The 21372-nt window shown below is 46.3% G+C and overlaps 2 protein-coding genes across 2 annotated transcripts; both read right to left on the bottom strand.

Annotated features, from left to right (window-relative positions):
- Nucleotides 1-664: 664 nt before the first annotated feature.
- On the bottom strand, nucleotides 665-10228 carry LOC130124763 (xaa-Arg dipeptidase-like). The gene is made up of 7 exons (XM_056294107.1): nucleotides 9523-10228; nucleotides 7348-7496; nucleotides 5451-5593; nucleotides 5183-5337; nucleotides 3697-3832; nucleotides 2271-2378; nucleotides 665-1841 (listed from the first exon to the last, which is right to left on the bottom strand). The coding sequence occupies exons 1-7, from the start codon at nucleotides 9928-9930 to the stop codon at nucleotides 1660-1662; spliced, it is 1281 nt and encodes a 426-aa protein (XP_056150082.1). The 5' UTR covers nucleotides 9931-10228; the 3' UTR covers nucleotides 665-1659.
- A 1001-nt stretch (nucleotides 10229-11229) lies between these two features.
- On the bottom strand, nucleotides 11230-19398 carry LOC130125089 (xaa-Arg dipeptidase-like). The gene is made up of 7 exons (XM_056294540.1): nucleotides 18816-19398; nucleotides 17635-17783; nucleotides 16972-17114; nucleotides 15480-15634; nucleotides 15199-15334; nucleotides 13445-13552; nucleotides 11230-12432 (listed from the first exon to the last, which is right to left on the bottom strand). Exons 1-7 carry the CDS (start codon nucleotides 19221-19223, stop codon nucleotides 12218-12220), a joined length of 1314 nt encoding a protein of 437 aa, XP_056150515.1. The 5' UTR covers nucleotides 19224-19398; the 3' UTR covers nucleotides 11230-12217.
- Between the last annotated feature and the right edge of the window lie 1974 nt (nucleotides 19399-21372).

Below are 21372 nucleotides of genomic sequence, written 5' to 3'. Positions count from 1 at the left end.
ATACGCAGTTTGAAATCATGCTGTGGTAACTAGATCAACGGGACTGCACACAGAACCCACAGAGAGAAATTCTCCTGTTAACTTGCAGGCGAGGAATGAACTCCGAGACTGCATTTCATGTGTTGTTGGGTCAAAGTTTTTGAGTCAACAAGATGTTTTCTTTTTTTACATCACCATTTGGTCATGTGACCCTCTTCTGGATATGCTTGAACGTAGGTAATCGGCTCTGTGCATAACTGTAGTCCACTGACTTCTATATCAAGTTATGTCCACAACTATGAGGATGAGTGGACAGATGGTCTAACTTGATATGTACAACTTGAAACGTTTCACCCGTTTGCTGGTAGGTGCAGGTGAAAGTTTGTCGACAATTCTGTGCATGTCGTCGACATTTATCCGTGGTAAATCTTGCAGGCATCGTGAAAAATATGCCACTGTCAATAGCACACGCCAACAAACAGGAAGCTGGTATGACCACTGCAGCAGAAACCGGAAGTCAGTGGACTACAGTTACGCACAGAGCCGATTGTCCGGAAACAGTAGCATGGCGTGAATCACAAATGATACTGCTCCATTTTCTTTTTTACATTCATATCCCCCCTGCCTCTGTTGTCCTCATCGATCCATACTTTGCAGAAATAACATTCTTAACCAGGGGTTTCTTCATGAAAACATTTTTATTTGGCTGTTTTCCATCTCTTCAAGCACAAAAAACCCCAACTCAAGTGTCTTTGGGAATGTGCAAGTGATCAAAGTTAGCAAAATATTTTAACTGGTCAAGCAATTTACAAAAACAACAGAACAAAATCAAAACCAGATGTGAAATCTGTTGTATCGACACATGCAGACCCTCTAATGATTTAAGACAGTGATTTTACCCAAGTGAAGCTTTGAAACCTGTCTTTCTGGTGCTTTTATGCTTACACAACAAACAGGACATCTGTTGTGGTTAAGCAAAAGTTCTGCTAAAGTAGTGGACAGCTACACAACTGAAAGCTTTGCAGTATTTGTTCAGGTTGTCCCCTTTGACATAATTGTAATCAAAGACAAATGAAGTTATTTCCACCTAAGAAATTTTTTAAAATATGACAAAAATAAACAAAAAAAGAAGAAGAAGCAGTCGTACAGGAAGAGAAAGAACTATCATAGTTGTGGTGTGCAAATTATTCAGCGTGAACTAACTCATTCTAACAGCTGCAAAAGTAATCTGTCTCTCGCATATAGTATATATGTTAAATCTGCATATTCAATCTACACATAGTACCAATCTTTGTTTTCTCGGAGGGCAACATTTGGAAAATTACATCTTAAAATGGTCCTTTGGTTGTTAGTGATTTCATATGAGTGGGGAAGACTAGAGGATGTGTTAAATGACATGTGTGTTTGATCTGTTAAGAAAGACATGATGTGTATGTTTGTTATTTGCATAGTCTTTTGGCTGGGTCCTCTACCAAAAACTTATCCAGATGTGGCCAGAATTAAACATTTACACAACGGAGGTGGTTTTTAATTTTTTTGTAAGTCCAGCCGTCCCCATGCTTGTCATGGATTACTTGTAAGACTCCAGTATGTACTTGTAAGATTTCAGTATGTTAGCGGCTAGCTAGCGGACTGTATGTGCAGAGAGCTCAGATCTTGGCAGTAGCTCCTCAGGCAACCTTACTTGAATTTTGAGGTGTCCTCTGCTTGTCTGCCCTTCAGGAGCCTCTCCTCCTTTAGCTTGGCCTCAGCGAACTCCTCCTTCAACCTGTGGAGCAGCTCCGGATACAACAGCAGGTCCAGGGCCGTCATGGCCAAAGCCTTCGCTGTCCGCAGGGTGTAGAACTGAGCTTTTTCATCACCTACAAAGACACCCCCCCCCCCCGAATATTTAATGTCAACTTCTGTAGTGTTCCAATTTCTTCGGAGTAAATGGAGAGAGAGAGAGAGAGGATTTTAAACATCCTGCAAATCTTAACACATGTATGTTGCTACCTGTCTGATATAAGGAGGATGTAACGGATGCAAAGGATAAGTAAGACTATGATTAGTTTTGGGACAAACAACATTAAGTGGAAAGAGACAGAGGAAATGGAAAAGGAGAGAATGGGACATGAAACTAACTGACCAAGATCTGAAGTGACAACATTAAAACTGCATGGTATGAATCTGTGAATCACTTCAAAAACACCCCTAAATACTTGAAAATCAGTGGCGATGGCTAAAAGAGCTATTTAACAAGAAGGTTGCATCTGACAGTGAGTAAAATCAGTGTTGACTTGAGAACATACCAGCAGCTACAGTGTATTCCTCGGTGTGGTTTAGAGCTTTAGAGCCAATGTAGAAGTAGGGTTGGATTCCAGGAACCACAAAAGACACATTGCCAAAGTCTGAGGAGCCTGGGAAGATCAGACAAAATGTCAAACGTTTGGAGTTACTTTACATGATGGGAGAGTGGCCAGTTTGTTATTTGGCCAGAGTAAACAAGTAAGACCGCTGAAGAAGCAAACTGCCGTTCACTCATATTTAAAATACAACTCATTAACTGCGCATTCACAGCAAACTCGCAGCCAAACGGGGCATCAGTCTATTTACAGTGAAAATAGCATAAATAGCACAAAGATAATGAGAATGTTACCATGGCAACATACAAGCAGTTTGCCAGCGCACAAGCATCTTTCCCTGTAAATATGCTGCAGTGCAACGTTATGCACTAGCATATTTACATAACATTATATAATGATCTGTTCTGATGGCTGACACGTATTCCAGAAAGCGGGTTATGTGAAAACTCAAGAGTATGTACACAGCCTAGAGCATGTACATAAACTCAAGAGTATGTACACAGCCTAGAGCATGTACATAAACTAAGAGTATGTACATAACCTAGAGCATGTACATAAACTCAGAGTATGTACACAGCCTAGAGCATGTACATAAACTCAGTATGTACATAACACCCCCGGGTATTCCAGCTTGCATGTGTGTTTGTTGACAGAAAGTGGGGTAACATGCCCTGCTCGCTCATCCTAATTTAATTTGTCTCCTTACCATTCCACATCTAAGCGGAAACAAAAGTAAACACTGCCGGTAAAGGCCACTAGAGCAGTGGTTCTCAACGTTTTTGGGGTCCTGGACCCCCTGCGTATTTTTGATCTACCCTGAGGACCCATCCACCTGATCTTGGGGGAGGGGGTTGCAATTTGATAGAAACAGTAGAAACTGCATTTTAAATTGCATTATAGCATTTATTCACTCTTTGGGGCAAAAATAAGAGCTTTCAGTTGTAACTTAAGATATAGTTAACGAAACAGAATTCTTATGCAGTAACTTTCAGATATATGTAACAAAACAGAATATGTATTCAGTAACTTTCAGATATATGTAACAACATAATTTTTATGCAGTAACTTTCAACAATGCAAACGGGAGAGAGATCTCTTATTAAAATACAATAAATTACACTTGTGAAACAGATGTAATTAGAGAAAAAGGTCCTGTTACCGTTTATAGTTTAGGTAGATAAAGGTCTCAGTCACATTTGAGTAAAATAAGCCTATTTCTATAAATGTCATAGGATCTCTTTTTTAAAGATATTTTATTTTCACGGACCCCTTGCAATTACACCACGGACCACTAGGGGTCCGCGGACCCCCGGTTGAGAAACACTGCGCTAGGGGGCTTTTCTTTCGCTTAGTAAGCCGGACCTACTCTTACCGGTCGCATTAGTGAGCACTTCCTCATCCGTGGTGAACTCCATCCCCAAGGCTTTGCCGTTCCTCTCGTACGCCTCCTCTAGTGTGGCATTTCGCAAGATGTTGTCAAACGAGTTCCTCTCAAACTCGATTTCAACCTGAGGACATCAGACGTCGTAAATTAAACTCCTGATCAACGACAAACATTCAATCAACAAGCCGGAGGCTCGTACCGATACTGACATGTATGTTTACCGGTAACTGCGTTGGTGTTTGACCTCTTAAGTCCCGCCGTTGTACAAAAAGAAACAACATGGTGGAACCTGAGCGCCCACCGGTACTTTTCCTGTTGTTAATCGACGGAAGGAGTGTGGATGTGATCGATGAGACAAATGGTAGCCCTAAAGTCACATCTATGGCCCAAGACAGATATCGGCGGGTCGAAATCATATTTCCGGTTGGCGAAAACGCGGTAACTTTCCGCGTCACTAATGCTCATTAGCATAGAGGGCGTGTCCGTAGCGCGACGCTATAAAGCGGAGACGCCCCCTTTAGGCTCGAAGGAATACGGCTGTATTGGCTGAGCAACGCAGTCGTGAGGCGGGCAGTCAACTTCCACCGAGAAAGAGGACTCGTCGTCTTCCACTTCCACATCCTCAAAGCTGCTGTCGGCGGTCGCCATTTTTATTTTGTGTAAAGCGACGGCAGAGCAGGAAGGGGGCTTTTTCTACGGCGAGCGGCTCAGCCCACCTGGCCACACCCACACGACCGCCCCGAATTTCAGTAGCTAATAGCTATGAAATCATAAAACCACGCCCACCTTTCGGTTGCAATTCAAACGCGCTAAAAATGTGCCCAGAAACAGCATGAAGGCGTCTCTTTGAAGTAATCTGTTGGTAAAGGTCTTCTACGTACATTTTCTGTGATTATAAATTATGCCTTGTAGTCAAAATGTAAAACGCTATTGTATAGTTTTTTTCTGGAAAGTTCTATCTGACTGTAAACACTTAAACGAGCAAGTACAGCAGGGGTCCCCAATTACTTTTCATAGCGGGCCACTTTTAAAACCACGGGCCACTCAACCTCCAGCAGCATGTTGTTCGTTAGTTTGTTTTGGTGTCGATACGTTGCAGGTATTATAATTTAAAGAGATTTTTCATCTATTTTTCGATATATTACTAGTCCTACTTTTACTAAGAAATTTTTTTTTTGGGGTAGGGAAATAAAAAAAAATCTGGCATTTCTCCAAAAATTCTCGCGGACCATAAATCAACCCGTCACGGGCCGGACGTGGCCCGCGGGCCGCCTATTGGGGACCCCTGAAGTACAGCATCCCTAATGAGTTGAATGTTTGCGCATTAAACTTTTGTACTAAAAATACCCGCGATAGAAAGTATAAAAACCAAACATTTTTTTGCAAGGACATCTTCAGGATCGTGGCTTTAAACGTTCAGAAATCCCACTGTCCCCACTGTCCTCCTCAACAGGTTTGGTGTGAACTGACTTACTTCACAGCCGGTTGCCAAAGCTGCTGATCGAAAACAGTTCTCAGCTTTTGCCTTGATGATGGGAAGCTCACTGCGTGAAGGGGTGCGCAGATGATACTCACACTCAGTGTAGGCAGGAATGATATTGGGTTTCACACCGCCATGTTTTATGACGCCTGTAAAAAAAAAAAGAAAAAAAAGAAGAAATCACATGCAGGAACAACGTGACATTTAATTGCCCGATGATAAAACGACAAAGTGATAAAGAGGTACCTAATTTGTCCCTCACCATGAACTCTCCAATTTGGCTTGAGCTGCTGTCTGAGCACAGACAGGTTGTTGTAGCACAGCACCGCTGCATCCAAAGCGTTGACCCCCTCCCAGGGGTACGCGGAAGCATGAGAGGCCTTGCCGCGGTATCTTATAGTAACGCTGGAAATGAGATGTGAAAAAGGCCTCAGAGTTACATTTCGATCTGGCATAATCCAGAAATAATGAAGGGACAAGAAACAGCACACTCTAAATATGAAACCATCATCACATGCAGCAATGAACTGAAAAACCCAAGACAATACCAAGCACAATGCTCGACATAGGCCCTGCTGCCGGATTAACCATATGGGCAATCTGGGCATTTGCCCAGGAGCCCCTGAATGCAACAGGGCCCTCCGCGATGGGAGAAAAAAAAATTATGTTTTTTTTTTTTTATGTCGGGCTCCACTGAAACATGAGACAAAGCTTGACTCATTCCCTTGGTCTTGATAATTATCCAATCAGAATGAAATAAAAGTTGTTAACATGAAAATGAAGTCTCATGATTGACTATTATTTTGGTGAGATGGCTGGGCAAGTGGTGACTGGTGAGCAAGCAGAATGCACTGTATAGATTGGCTAACGACCAAGCTGGGTGGGCATAGAGAGCAGGTGGCCTACACTGCACAGATTCAAGATAATTTTTTTAAGCCAAGTCAAGGTTAGAAACAGTGGAATTATTTTTTATCTGACCCCCTATCAGTTAGGTTGTATCAGTGAGAAGTGTGCAGGAAAAATTGCCAAGCAGCAGAAAATGGATGGTGTTAACCGAAAGCCCAGTGGGCTGCAGAAAGGAAAAGGAAGTTAAAGAAGCAGCCACAAAAAAAAAAGTCTAATAAGAAGCTTTTTCAAAAAATCTAAACAAAGTGAAGAGGGCATTCCAACAGAGGATGTGTAAGGATAGCCTGGAAGTGTCTACCGTGGGTTGCAGCAATGCACAGCTGGATTCTGAGGACATGATCACAGAGTTTGCAGAAAACAAGTCAAGAAAGAAGAACTTCTAAACAGAAGAAAATTTGAGGATGTTGTCTGTGCATTCAGCAGTATTATCTGTTGTGATTGTGTGTTGCTGTATATTTCATGGATGATTTATTTGATATGCCATTTGCATAACATGTATTGCATCACTGTGGTGCGATGCTGCTATATTGTATGGGAGTCAGTTTGTCAAGTTCATTATATGTTGGCTTTTGCAGCTCTGTGTGAAGTTGTTGAGCTCACTTAGTGAGCCTTATTTTGAAACCTGCATTCAGCTGTGCTGTGTGATTACCTTGGGATGGCATTGTTGTAAGCCTATTCCTAGTCAGTCACATTATTATGTATCAGTAATAACTGGTGTGCCGTCTACTTGGGTGGTTTTCAGTGTACACAAATATTGCCATTGTCCCCTTGTCTTGTGATTTGTGAGTGAAATGTCAGTACTTGGTCTACTGAACTGTATAGGCATAGCTGCTCAGCTGGACTTGTTATTCAGCCTTTGACTAATAAGTGTATGATTATGGTCTGGTGGATTTCACATGGCAGCTTGACTGGAAGCTCAAAATAATTAAGGTATGGTTTAATGGCTGCAGTGGGTGTTGTGGGGTGTGCGTGAATGTGTGAGACAGAGGTGGGGGGCTATGAGCTTCAGTGCCCAGGGGCCCCTGGGGGTACTAATCTAGCCTTGATAGGCCCAATGTGCCACAGAGTGCCAAGAGTATGCAGGTTTTCCTTCTAGCCAGTTATTTCATTGACTAGCACATCAACCAAAGACATCAGAATAATCAGAGGAACCATCTGCTTGGTGAAGAGCAAATCTGAACACTCTTGGCTCTCCAATGGCACACAGTTGCCTGTGTCTGGTACATATTGTGTAAGCCAAAATTACTACTTACTCGTGTTCGGCCACATCTGGCAGGTATGGAGCATCATCCTGAGCCGGGTGTGCCATGAATACCACATCCAGGCCTTCAAAGGCACCCTCCCTTATCATGTCAACCTTACCTCCACTACCCTCCTCAGCTGGAGTCCCCAATACAGTCACCTGTCGAGACAATTTAATTATCCTTCAAGTCAACACTATATTGCGAAAGATAGTATGGCGATACTCAGATGTATTGATATTTTATAACACCCTTTAGTGACCTTTGAACAACACCACATACCATGAGATGTGGCAGTGGCATTGCTTCATTGTGTTATTTACATCACTAAACAGTAAGTACCAGGTGCAGTGTAGTAACGGGCTTCCTCAGTGGTACACAGATAACAAAGAAGATGCGTCTTTTTCTCTCTGCGTCTCGCCCACTGAGAACAGGTGCTTTTCGAAAAACACTCTCCAAAGTGATATGGCTGATATGACTGAAGTACTGCTAACCTATTTTCAAACCTGAATACACATTTACAGTTCTCAGTATAGGTGTGTAGATCTCAGCAAAGTTTTGCCAATCTGGGCACGCGTTTACAAATCTCAGTACACATTTGCAAATTTGGGTACACATTTACCAACATTTGCAAATGTCAGGGTACACATTTTCAATAATTAAGTCTTGACATTTTTTTCCACAATAAACAGTGCTGTGAATAGCCCCTGTGCGACCTCATCTTTTTTTAACCTATTACTCTGTGATGGGGGGGGGGGGTCACATAAACTTTCAATAGACAGACACGAGGAATAAAAGGTCATTGTTTTACCCGTTTTCAATCAGGTATTGGCTCTTTGAGAGTATGCTCATGTTCCCAAAGGTCTTTACAGTCCTGCCAGTGGGGTAAAATGTTTAGCTGGGGGCGAAGCAAATGTTTAAATCACATATTTCGACGGCCTGTGCTGTTGAATTGGAGTTCGAAGGGGGCTCGGTCTGCTGCACTTCTTCACGGTACGTTACGGTAATGCAGAGTTCGGAAAAACGCCGTTTTCAGCGTCCCAGCTGCACGCGAGTATCCGACCGTAGCGGTGCATCGGACGCTCTCCGTCGGTTCAAACTGGACGCGTCGTGTAACCAAGCCAACGTCCCAGCGGTGCGCACGAGATCAGACCGTACACGTCCCTCGTCCGTGACGCTGCGCTTTTCAACACGAGCGACAGGAAGTAAACAGAAACAGCGCCGACGAACGTGGAGCTCAGAACGGCGCCGCTGCCGCGTCGCTGCCGCGTCGCGTTCAGTTAGGACACCGTTATTTAGCGGTGTTCAACATTATTTAAAAAGAAATTGGCGGTGGCTGCTGCGCTTTAAAAAAAAAAAACCGTAACATAAAACAACTAAGTGCAGCAGACCGAGGCATCGTCCATGTGATTTAAAGGTGGAACAGCCCAGTTTGGACAGACCACGGCCCCATCGGAGATTTGACGAAGTGCCAGATCTGGGGTGTGATATTTGCTAGTAATCAGATCGTTACATGGGGAAGATGTTGGGATGGGCTGCAGGTATCAACCCACACCCCTCAGGTTTGTTTCACCGTTGGGAAAAGCTCGAGTCTACTCTGGAGTCTACAGCAAGCATGGGGGGGGGGGGCGATATAAACTAGCTATATATAAAACTATAAAAATAATCAAACAAAAACTATGTTAAAAAACGGCTATAATATTACAGCCACTGAACAGTACAAAATGTTAACTTAAAAAAACAGAACGTGGAAGCGCACAGTCGCATCACATAGCCAACCCATAGTCGTAATAACGCAGTTATAACCGCAGCTGAACTTCACCGGTTTGCGTATCGCTCTATAGATTGCGCTAAAATGTCAAGATAAGCACCGGGGTCGATGTCTCGGACTTGGCTGTGTTTAAGTACAGCAGAATTCAGCGGTAATACGTTTTTGTGTTGACTTTCAAACATTTTACCTCACCAACGGGACTTCACAGACCTTTGGGGACATTTACTCAAAAATGCAACGTCTGATTGAAAACAGGTAAAACTGATTTATTTAATCTTCACGTCTATGCCAAATGTATGTCACCCCCCCCATTTCAGAGTAACAGATGGTTACCAAGGGATAGGGGGGGGTCACGAAAGGGGCCACGTTACAAAGCGATCTCAAACCACTGCAAAAGTGGTACAAATGAAAGATACCTGAACCCGTGCAGGGAAGTTGGGGCTGTTCTCCAGCAGGGTTTTCAACCCGAGCCCGGCAGCGGCTCCGACCTCGGCTATCAGGTTGTGTCCGCAGGCGTGTCCGATGCCGGGCAGCGCGTCGTACTCGCACAGGAAACCGACGTGCACCACTCGGCCCTCGTTGGCGCCCCCGGGTCCCCATGTGGCACGGAACGCCGTCTCCAGCTTGAAGTGACGGTCGACCGTCCAGCCTCCATCCTGGGAGAAAAACGCCACCAGGCTGTCGTGGGCCTTCCTTTCCTCGTACGCGAGTTCGGGACAAGTCCAGATCTCCCGGCTGAGGCTGTGGAGCCGCTCCTTGGCTTCGTCGATGTGACGGGAGATGTTCTGTTTGAACTCGGCGGCTGGATCCGTTTGCTGCGCCATCGTCTCCCGTTGTTTTTGTTTTTGAAGTTTCTGCAGAGCTTTTGAGTTCTGTTCAGATCCACCCGTGTGTTGTTAATGCTGCGAGCACATGTGGGGACACGTTGGGTGTGTATAAACCATCGACTGGATTAAAAAAAAAGAAAAAGAAAGAAGGTGTCAACGTGCACGGAAAATGGGTGGATGAACCATCATGTGACATGCATGTCGCTGCATTGTTGTCTGGATTACCAGCGGTGGCGCAACCTCTTCTGGTGTCGTAACGCGTCTTATGCCGGGATCAGAGTACACGATATTTTTGTCTTTCACGATGGTCAGCACGTCAGATTAGGCAACCACGCCGCCATAAATTCTTGCCCTGTCTTGGCTGGGGGACCGGCAACACTTTAATGTATGAGCCCGACCAATCATCCCATGTTGCCTTTCGTGATCTTGCGGGAGTTCATAGGTCATCGGAGAGGGGGGGGTCAAGAAAGTGTCAATCACGTCTACAAAAGCGGTATACGCGATACTGGCGGTGTTGTGTTCCGAAAAGAAAGAAAGAAAGAAACCCAACACGACTGCGGACGCTGTCGCGGATAGTGCAACTGGGTTACTGAGGAGCCTCCGCTATCACTCGCCAACATGTAAGCCCACCTTCTTTCGCTTTTTGGCTAAGATCAAGTGTGGTGCTCTGTCATGGTACCCGCCCGAGGAAACGTCGGAAAGGCAGGGGTATTGTCACCGCTCAACGACCCTTTCCTCGGGTTCGTCATCCCACCTGACGGCAGCGAAAGCAGCATCGCTTCCGCCTTGCCGTGTTTACATGTGCGCGCCGGGGAGCGCGCTGTCATCCTATTGGTCAACATCAAAGTGTGTGCGCCGGGGAGCGCGCTGTCATCCTATTGGTCAACATCAAGGTGTGCGCGCCGTGGAGCGCGCTGTCCTCCTATTGGTCAACATCAAGGTGTGCGCGCCGTGGAGCGCGCTGTCCTCCTATTGGTCAACATCACGTCGGGGCACGTCGCAGATGGCAGACTAGTTGGGGGACAGCTCCACAGATCCTGTCTGAGGCGTTGGAAGTTTGGAGGCTCTTTGGCTTCGTCAATGAAACGGCAGATGTTGTGTTTGAACTCTGCGACTGCATCTGTTCGTTGTGCCATCGTCTGCAGATGTTTTGTTTGTTTATTTTTGTAGCGCTCAGTTCTGTTCACATCGATCCGTACGTTGTTAATGCCGCGAGCCCTTTATGAGGACACTTTGGTGCGTACACCATTGACTGTATGACAACAGAGGCGTCAGTGTTCACGGAAACTGGGTGGGTAAGCCATCGTATGATGTGGGTGTCGCTGCGTTGCTGTTTGGATTATTCATAATGACCAGCGGTGGTGTGTTTATTCTCTTCCTTCCTTTATTTTTTTGACGAACGTCATCATCCAACGCTGCTACATTACTGCCACCTAGCGGTGACATGGATACATACCACAGAGCGAGCAAGACTTACGAACATGCCAACTTTCCAGGCCTCAATCACCCACCTCACAAACGCCTCGATTAACGCGATTACCTCAATTCTTCAGGCAATAAACGAACAGGAGAGAGCACTCTGGTGTTCAGGATCTGATGAGACTTTACAAAGTCACTGCACTTCCTCTCATTTATTCTCCTTCCCAACTTCAGCACTTTTAAAGGAACAAACATTGCATCCGAAACACCATACAGTTTTTATGATCCATCCAAATGGGGATCAAAACGCCGACCCTGGCAATGTGAGGGCCTGGCTTTCCCAAGTGACCTTGACAAGACAACGTCACTTCTCAAGAAAGAATGAACAAGTCATTTACCCATCATTGTGACCAGTGATTAAGCAATATGAGGACATTCAGAATTGCTGCAAAGGTTTCATCAGTTAAGTAATTTTCAATTTGCAGTAGGCCTGTGGGAGTCATTTTATCGCCTAAATTTGTAGGCAAAAAAATGAACTTTGACAATGACAATAAAAAACCCAGTTTTGTTATAGTAAACATTTTCTCCCATGTCTGTGATGACATATGGTCAATATTATCTGCCTCTACAATATTCAAGATTAAAACGTGCCGCATAGTGACGAACAACATCATCCGCAACTATATTAACGAGCATATAATACATCTGGTGAACATTTCAGTGCTTTTGATAAAGCTTCAAGTGAAATTAAATTAAAAAAAAGTTCTAATACAGGAAAGGTATACTTTACAATGGGCAGTTGCATTTTATCAAATACATTTGACCTTTATGAAGCTAACACGCTGTCTGTCTCTCTGAAGGGAGTTTAATTCTGGTCAGCGGCCCCCTGTAAGTTGTCATACTTGAGTTTTGAGGTGTCCTCTGCATGTTCGCCATTCAGGAGTCTCTCCTCCTTTAGCCTGGCCGCAGCGAACTCCTCCTTCACCCTGTGGAGCAGCTCCGGATACAACAGCACATCCAGAGCTGTCATGGCCAAAGCCTTCGCTGCCCGCAGGGTGTAGAACTGAGCTTTTTCATCACCTACAAAGACACACACACACACACACACACACACACACACACGATACTTGCAATAAATCTACATGAGATCCTTCAGGCATGCTTAGATATTGTGCTTAGAGAGAGTGACACACGAAAAATAAAAGGTTCAAAATAGATCCAAAATCACATCACAAAAGTGTCATGTCAGTATTAAAACAAATCATCCACAAGGACCCACTAATTAAGAAATTATATACAAACACACATGCATACATTTGTTCTAGAAATCTACAGCTAGAAATCTATAGGTCAGGTGAATCGGCTGTACTAAATTGTCACTAGGTGTGAATGTGTGTGTGTGGGGGGGGCCCTATGATGGCCTGGTGGCCTATCCAGGGTGTCTCCCCGCCTGCCGCCCATTGACTGCTGGGATAGGCTCTAGCATCCCCGCAACCCTGAGAGCAGGATAAGCGGTTTGGATAAGGTTGATGCTAGATCCAACGGGGTGTAGGCACGGAAGTAGCCGTGATTGGCTGTTGTGTCAGCCAATAGACAGCGCAGAACCTCGAAGCGCACTGATTTGAAACAAACGATGTGCACTGAAACATTTAGCTAGCTAGCTTACAACTGACCTTAACATTGCCAGATCATACTGTAACCCTAACACTAACCCTACCGCTATCGCTAGCTAACGAACGTTAACTTAATTCACCCCAACTATTGCTCTGTCTGTCGGTCTGGCAGTCAGTGCGCTTCGAGGTTCCGCGCTGTCTATTGGCCAACGCAACAGCCAATCATGGCTACTTCCGTGCCTACACCCCGTTGGATCTAGCATCAACCCTTGGATAATAGATGGATGGATGGAAATGTACAGCAATAGATACTAGCTATAAAACAGATTTACTGTACTTTTAGGATGTATTAAATCTCATGTGGTTTAACGTGAGCAACCCATAAATTCAGATCCTTGTGTGTAAACTACATGGCAAACCAGATTCTTACAGTGATATCGTAATAGAAGTAAACAGTGCAGCTTTGCTTGGGTCCTTACCGGCAGCTGCAGTGTATTCCTCAGTGTGGTTAAGAGCATCGGAGCCAATGTAGAAATACGGGTGTATTCCAGGAACTATAAATGACACATTGCCAAAGTCCGTGGAGCCTGTGGAGATCAGACATCATCGAGAATGTTACAGCTGAAGACTCACAGGGTTAGATTACAAAGCTGTGGAGATGTCGGTGTGTAAAGAAGAGACCACTCTCATCAGGATAGAAATGTCTCATCATAGGATAAAGGTGATCACTCAGAATAACTTTGTATTGATTTGCAGTGACCCTTCTCTCTACGGGGACAAGTGGACTCAAACCATGCCAGGAAAATGCCCCCCACAGCATAACAGAGACCCCGGACCCCTTACTGTAGGGGTCGAGCATTCAGTTTTTTCCTTTAATTTGTCACCCATCTGTATATATGTACAGGCTACTTTTTGTCTTTTTTGAGATAATAGGAAGTCTACTCAACCTTTATTCATCCATCCATCCATCCTTCCATCCATTATCCAAACCGCTTATCCTGCTCTCAGGAATGCTGGAGCCTATCCCAGCAGTCATTGGGCAGCAGACAGGGTGACACCCTGGACAGGCTGCCAGTCCATCACAGGGCCAACACACACACACACACACCTAGGGACAGTTTAGTACGGCCGATTCACCTGACCTACATGTCTTTGGACTGTGGGAGGAAACCGGAGCACCCGGAGGAAACCCACGCAGACACAAGGAGAACATGCAAACTCCACACAAAGGACGACCCGAGACGACCCCCAAGGTTGGACTACCCCGGGGCTCAAACCCAGGACCTTCTTTCTGTGAGGCGACCGTGCTAACCACTGTGCCGCCAACCTTTATTCAGTGTTGGAAAAAGTTATCTTAGTTAACTCAAAGGTGAAATCCTAGATGTTTAGGTACTGTATACTAGAGCCATACGATAAACAGATGTTCTAGCATGCAGACGTTCTAAAAACTATCTTGCACTCTTTCAATAACTTCTTTTAATCCCTTACCTACTTGATATTCCTCGATACACAGACACTCTGACTCTTTTCTAGATGTTCTTATGAACTGGTAAAATCTTGTGTTATGTTTTTGTATGTTTTGTATGAGCGATGTATCAAATCAAATTCCTTGCATGAACGAACATACCCCCCCCCCCCCAATTATACCTGGTCATTTACCCCACTCTTCCGAGCCGTCCCGGTCGCTGCTCCACCCCCTCTGCCGATCCAGGGAGGGCTGCAGACTACCACATGCCTCCTCTGATACACGTGGAGTTGCCAGCCGCTTCTTTTCACCTGACAGTGAGGAGTTTCACCAGGGGGACGTAGCGCGTGGGAGGATCACACTACCCCCCAGTCCCCCCCCCCCGAACAGGCGCCCCTGACCGACCAGAGGAGTGCAGCGATTGCAACACACACATATCCGGCTTCCCACCCGCAGACACGGCCAACTGTGTCTGTACAGACAACTGACCAACCTGGAGGTAACACAGGGATTCGAACCGGCGATCCCCATGCCTACCAATGGACGCCCTTGCTTTCGAAGATCAACAACAGCTTGAACCTAAATGGTAAACCACACAGGCATTTTTTGGTTTAGCATGAAATGGCTGCTGGGCTGCCACCAGCCCTTCTCCATCTGTGGCCTGCCTGTTGCCCTGGCAAACAGAGGTACGAGTCTACATGTCTGTCTCTTGGGCTCAGTAAAGGGTCCATGTTGTGCAAAGTCAATACAGAGAGGCTGCATTCCCACCCGAGGCGTTCGTAAGAACTTCCGTGTCTGTGGTGAACTCCATTCCTAAAGCTCTGCCGTTTCTCTTGTACAACTCTTCCAGCGTAGCGTTCTGCAACATGTTGTCAAACACATTTCTCGCAAACTGGACTTCCACCTGAGGACGAGAGTCAGAAGCCGCTCTTTTGAATAAAACTCGACTCAAAAATAACATTTTACACAGTCAGTAAATCAAACCGTCGCAACAAATGTCCAACATCTCCTCTATACGTTTGTTATATTTTGTGTGTGAACTGAATTACTTCACAGCCGGTTGCCATGGCCGCTGCTCTCAAACACCTCTCCACTTTTGACTTGATGAGGGGAAGCTCGCCGCGTGAGGGGGTGCGCAGAAAATACTCCAACTCAGTGTAGGCAGGAATGATGTTGGGTTTCACCCCGCCGTGTTTTATGACACCTGCACAAAAACCACATGCAGGAACACCATGGCAGTGAATTCTTTTTTTTGGGGGGGGGGGTTCCCCCTTTTTTCTCCCTAATTGTATCTGGTCAATTACCCCACTCTTCCGAGCCACCCCGGTCGCTGCTCCACCCCCTCTGCCGATCCAGGGAGGGCTGCAGACTACCACGTCTCATCCGATACACATTGAGTCTCCAGCCGCTTCTTTTCACCTGACAGTGAGGAGTTTCTCCAGGGGGACATAGCACGTGGGAGGATCACTCTATTCCCCCCAGTTTCCCCTCCCCCCCGAACAGGCGCCCCAACCGACCAGAGGAGGCACTAGTGCAGCAACCAGGACACATACCCACATCCGGCTTCCCTCCTGCAGACATGGCCAATTGTGTATGTAGGGACGCCCAACCAAGCCGGTGGTAACACGGGGATTCGAACCGTCGTCCCAGTGTTGGTAGACAATGGAATAGACCGCCAAGCCACCCAGATGCCTTTTTTTGTGTGATTTTGATAACATGATTTTGATGGTGATTTTGATACCATATAGCTGAGTCCTTACCACAGTGGCCTGGGTTCAAATCCAGCTCGGGCCTTTTAGGGGCGGCACAGTGGAGCAGTGGTTAGCGCGGTCGCCTCACAGCAAGAAGGTCCTGGGCTCGAACCTCAGGGTTGTCCAACCTTGGGGGTCGTCCCGGGTCGTCCTCTGTGTGGAGTTTGCATGTTCTCCCCGTGTCTGCGTGGGTTTCCTCCGGGTGCTCCAGTTTCCTCCCACAGTCCAAAAGACAAGTAGGTCAGCTGAATCGGCCGTACTAAATTGTCCCTAGGTGTGAATGTGTCGGGCTTGTGATGGTCTGGTGGCCTGTCCCGGATGTCCCTTTGCCTGCCGGCTAATGACTGCTGGGCTAGGCTCCAGCATTCCATGACCCCGAATGGAGGGGGTAAGTGGTTTGGATAATGGATGGATGGATTGTGATATACTTTATTAATCCCCATGGGGAAATTATGCTCTGCATTTAACCCATCCTAGCATGTAGCTAGGAAGCTAGGAGCAGGTGGCAGCTGCCGTGCAGCAGCCGGGGACCAACTCTAGTTCGTCTTCTCATGCCTCGGTCAGGGGCACAGACAGGAGTATAAACATGCATGTCTTTTTGATGGTGGGGGAAACCGGAGCACCCTGAGAAAACCCACCACAGCCACAGGGAGAAAACGCAAACCCCACACAGAGGACAACCTGGGACGACCCCCAAGGTTGGACAGCGCTAACCACTGGGCCACCGTGCCGCCATTCGCCTGCTTACTACGGCTTTAAAGCGACAGAAAGTGGTAAACGGGTGCCTCACCATGAATCCTCCAGTTGGGCTTGATCTGCTGTCTGAGCACCGACAGGCTGTTGTAGCACAGCACCGCTGCGTCCAGAGCGTTGACCCCCTCCCACGGGTACGCCGACGCATGGGAGGCCTTGCCGTGGTATTTTACAATAACGCTGGAAATGAGACGAAAAATAAAAACAGGAAATCTTATGTGGCTACTCTGCTCTGGGGAAATCTGTCCTATAAGGAGAGGAGAAACCTTCTTACTACAAATCTACATGTTTGGTTGCCTACCAAATTTGGATTTTATTTAAGTAGCCCAAACATTTATTCTTGACACACCGTGTAAACAATGAGCTCCTTTCTCCCCCTGTCTATTCTTGGCGTGGGGTCACCAAACATGTCACATGAGACCACGTCTCTGACAGGCTGCCTGAAATAACTGTCTCAGTGCTGCTGTATCACGTTGCTTGGCCTCTCGTAATGGACAGCTTTCCACACACACACACAGAATAAATAACATGGGGGGGAAAATTGGACAATATACTACTAATAATCTACAATTGGTTTAATATCATTAGTTTATTACTTATAAACAAGTAGTAAACTACAATTAAAACAGGGATTGATAGACTGAACCAATCCTGAGGATAAAGTTTATGCTTGTGAGAGTCAAAAAAAACAAATGTTTACTCAAGTTCAGCAACACATGGCAGGTACGGCGCGTCTTCTTGGGAGGGGTGGGCCATAAATACCACGTCTAGTCCGTCAAAGGCTCCCTCCCTTATCAGATCTATTTTACCGCCACCATCCTCCTCAGCAGGTGTCCCCAACACAGTCACCTGTGGAGAGGGGACGGCGAGGGGCTCAGAGGACCACACCTCATGCTTTTGCATACGTTAGATCTTCTACCTACCGCATTACCCCATTTTCCAAGGCATTTTTAATGTTATTTGAAATATCATGTGATTTAAAAAAAAAAGATCTACTAAAACCCACCCTCAAAGTCTCACGGATTCATAGAGAAGCCGCGGACGTTTGAATCTTCAGGGACTACTTTCTCAAATCACTCCGCACGTTCACTGTGTCGCAACTCTAACGCCACTTCGACAAACAGATGAGGCGGACCGAATGTTGCTCGCTGTGATGGATTACCGACATCAAGACAGCGTCAAGTCCCCGCAAAACGATCCCCACACCACGACGACATGAAGGGAAATCAACAGCTGCTCGGAGAGTTGGGGGAAACGCAGGCCGACATTGTAAAACACCGACGTATGCTTTGGAAAACGGTCGGTGGTAATGTAAAGCCTTGGCTCATCACGCGGTGTTACGCCAAACTCTGCGGCCATTGAAATGTGTGACTACGGTTAAACTGTGCTGTAGGGAGGGAAACCGGTACAGTCGCCCCCTGGCGGTAGCGGTACCACTTCAGGGTAAAATGGCTTGAATTATCCATAAAGGAGTTGTTTTTTTGTTTTTTTTTAATCTTCGGCTACGTTGCAATATTAAGGAAACTGTTGCCACTGATTTGAGTGGTCATTATTTCTGAGCAGACGCATGCAAAATTAAACTTTTAAAACTTTTTATTTCGTGGCTCACTGCTCGTATTTCAAAAAGTCCGCAATTCCAATGATCCCGCTAGCATGGATTTGTAATTGTTTATCCAAAAAAAAGTCAGCGGACGCGGATGAACGAAGAGTCTCCTCCGTCACAAGGCGCCGGTTTTCATTTACCCTCTACTATACGGTCCGGCGCGTTATGTGCGCGTTCAAGACAGCCGCGGTCGCAATTTCAGAGGGTCGCAGATTTTGGCGCAACCTCGGTCAGAGCACCCAGGGGCATTCGGGTGGGAAGTGTCCCGGTGGTTTTACCTGAACCCGTGCAGGGAAGTTGGGGCTGTTCTCCAGCAGAGTTTTCAAGCCGAGCCCGGCAGCGGCTCCGACCTCGGCTATCAGGTTGTGTCCGCAGGCGTGTCCGATGCCGGGCAGCGCGTCGTACTCGCACACGAAACCGACGTGCACCACTCGGCCCTCGTCGGCGCCCCCGGGTCCCCATGTGGCACGGAACGCCGTCTCCAGCTTGAAATGACGGTCGACCGTCCAGCCTCCATCCTGGGAGAAAAACGCCACCAGGCTGTCGTGGGCCTTCCTTTCCTCGTACGCGAGTTCGGGACAAGTCCAGATCTCCCGGCTGAGGCTGTGGAGCCGCTCCTTGGCTTCGTCGATGTGACGGACGATCTCGTGTTTGGGCTCCGACAGAACGTGCGTTTGCGGCGCCATCGGACAACTAATCGCGCGTGCACGAAGTTTGCGTCTAATTTCGCGTGTGCGGCAGAAGTCGTGTCGCGCGTTTCCACCGCGGTGCAGCCGGATCCTCGCCGGACCTTTAGTGTGGACGTCTGGTCAACGCGTCCGCGGTAAATAGCGCCTCCGGAGAGGAGGTGAGACACGTGGTGGTGGGAGGGGGTTAGAGACGGACAACAGGTGGAGCATTGGCAATATTGTACGCAGATAAGGAGGGACAACACACGACAGTCCAGTCAGCACAGCAACGATAAAAACACCACTATCCAGTCCTAAAGTCTGGCCGTCTGACACACGCACACGCGCGCGCACACACACGCAACTTATAAATAGGTGTTTGTTTTTCTAAACTGAGACAGAAAATTACACAAATTAGAACAAATATTTTGATAACCATCGCTATATTATTATATCGTGTTATTAAATATATGATTTGGCGATATTTACAAAACGCATTTCAGGATATAAAGCAACTTCTATCTATCTATCTATCTATCTATCTATCTATCTATCTATCTATCTATCTATCTATCTATCGTATTATGTCTCTCTTTCTCTCTTGCTCGCTCCATCTCTATCTCTATTCTTGTCTCTCTCTCTCCCAATTCAGTTCAATTCAACTCAATTCAATTTAATTAAATTCAATATTTGCTTTATTGGCATGACATACGTTTTGTATGTACTCTCCCTGTCTCTGTCTCTCTCTCTGTCTCTCTCTCTCACACACACACACACACACACACACACACACACACACACACACACACACACACATATATATATATATATATATAAATCCAATGAGTAAAGTACATTCTTTATGAGACAGCACAAGCCTGTTTCATGCCATAAGGAATCACCAGCATGAAACAGGCTTGTGCTGTCTTATAGAGAATGTACTTGACTCACTGGATTATTTGGCTCCTTATTTGTTGAGCACTTTCCCTCCCGTTGAGTGTTTCTTTGAACAAAGTGGCTCCCTCGGTGTACTGAACATAGAATAACAACACGACAACACAGCAATCTTCAGATATGTACACAAGGAGGGACTATAGACAGGCGAAATGAGAGGCGACATGGTGCACTGGTGCAGAGGATATATCAGAGATGCTGAAATAGATGCTATCAGGTTACTGACAGACATGCCTGGGTAGACGGACATGACAGCGTTCATTTGCATGACAGCCCGCGGAAAGAAACCGTTTTTATATCTGGTTGTTTTGGGCTACGGTGCTCTGTAGCGCCCACCAGAGGGGGGGAGCTGGAACAGGTTGTGACCGGGGTGTGATGGGTCTGCAGTGATGTTGCTTAACCAAGTCACAGCCATCCCTCCGGCACTTCACAGCGCAGTACACTGGTATCGCTCTTGTTTGTGCCGTGGAACCCGATCCTTGGGGTGGACCATCTCACCAACGAACATCCCTGAACCGGGGGGGGGGGGGGGGGCTAAGAGTACACCTGTGTGATGTCCTCTTGAGTTGATGCAGTTGAAGGACAGTAGGGGGAGCTACAGGACAAGCTAGGATGTAAGTGACTGGAAGAGGGGAGAAGGAGTGTGACGTGGGTGGCATGTCTGTGAATGTTCTCGTTCATCCAGGTCATGGTTACCCAAAGTCACTGAATCGAGTGCAACTATATACCAGGGTTAGCTACAAACTAATAACTGCACCAGGGTTAGCTACAAACTAATAACTGCCCCAGGGTTAGCTACAAACTAATAACTGCACCAGGGTTAGCTGCAAACTAATAACTGCACCAGGGTTAGCTACAAACTAATAACTGCACCAGGGTTAGCTGTAAACTAATAACTGCACCAGGGTTAGCTACAAACTAATAACTGCACCAGGGTTAGCTACAAACTAATAACTGCACCAGGGTTAGCTACAAACTAATAACTGCACCAGGGTTAGCTACAAACTAATAACTGCACCAGGGTTAGCTACAAACTAATAACTGCACCAGGGTTAGCTACAAACTAATAACTGCACCAGGGTTAGCTGCAAACTATTTAGCATCTACAGGCCTTGGGCACAGTTGCACAAACCACAACACAAAACAACAGAACAATACTCTGTATAGGTTGTTTTTGTGTATTGCTTGATGTATATTTCTTTTTTTTTTGTTA

This window comes from Lampris incognitus, chromosome 15, assembly GCF_029633865.1.
Source record: "Lampris incognitus isolate fLamInc1 chromosome 15, fLamInc1.hap2, whole genome shotgun sequence".
Classification (NCBI taxonomy): Eukaryota; Metazoa; Chordata; class Actinopteri; order Lampriformes; family Lampridae; genus Lampris; species Lampris incognitus.
This window is presented reverse-complemented; position numbering and strand designations above follow the sequence as displayed.

Coding starts and splice junctions, on each gene's coding strand:
- LOC130124763 (XM_056294107.1), bottom strand. CDS start 9,930: ATGGCGCAGCAAACGGATCCAGCCGCCGAGTTCAAACAGAACATCTCC. Junction 5,594..7,347: donor CCAGATGTGGCCGAACACGA/GTAAGTAGTAAT, acceptor TCTCATTTCCAG/CGTTACTATAAGATACCGCG. Junction 1,842..2,270: donor GGAATACACTGTAGCTGCTG/GTATGTTCTCAA, acceptor GTGTCTTTGTAG/GTGATGAAAAAGCTCAGTTC.
- LOC130125089 (XM_056294540.1), bottom strand. CDS start 19,223: ATGGCGCCGCAAACGCACGTTCTGTCGGAGCCCAAACACGAGATCGTC. Junction 15,635..16,971: donor GCCCAACTGGAGGATTCATG/GTGAGGCACCCG, acceptor GTTTTTGTGCAG/GTGTCATAAAACACGGCGGG. Junction 15,335..15,479: donor CCATGGCAACCGGCTGTGAA/GTAATTCAGTTC, acceptor TCTCGTCCTCAG/GTGGAAGTCCAGTTTGCGAG.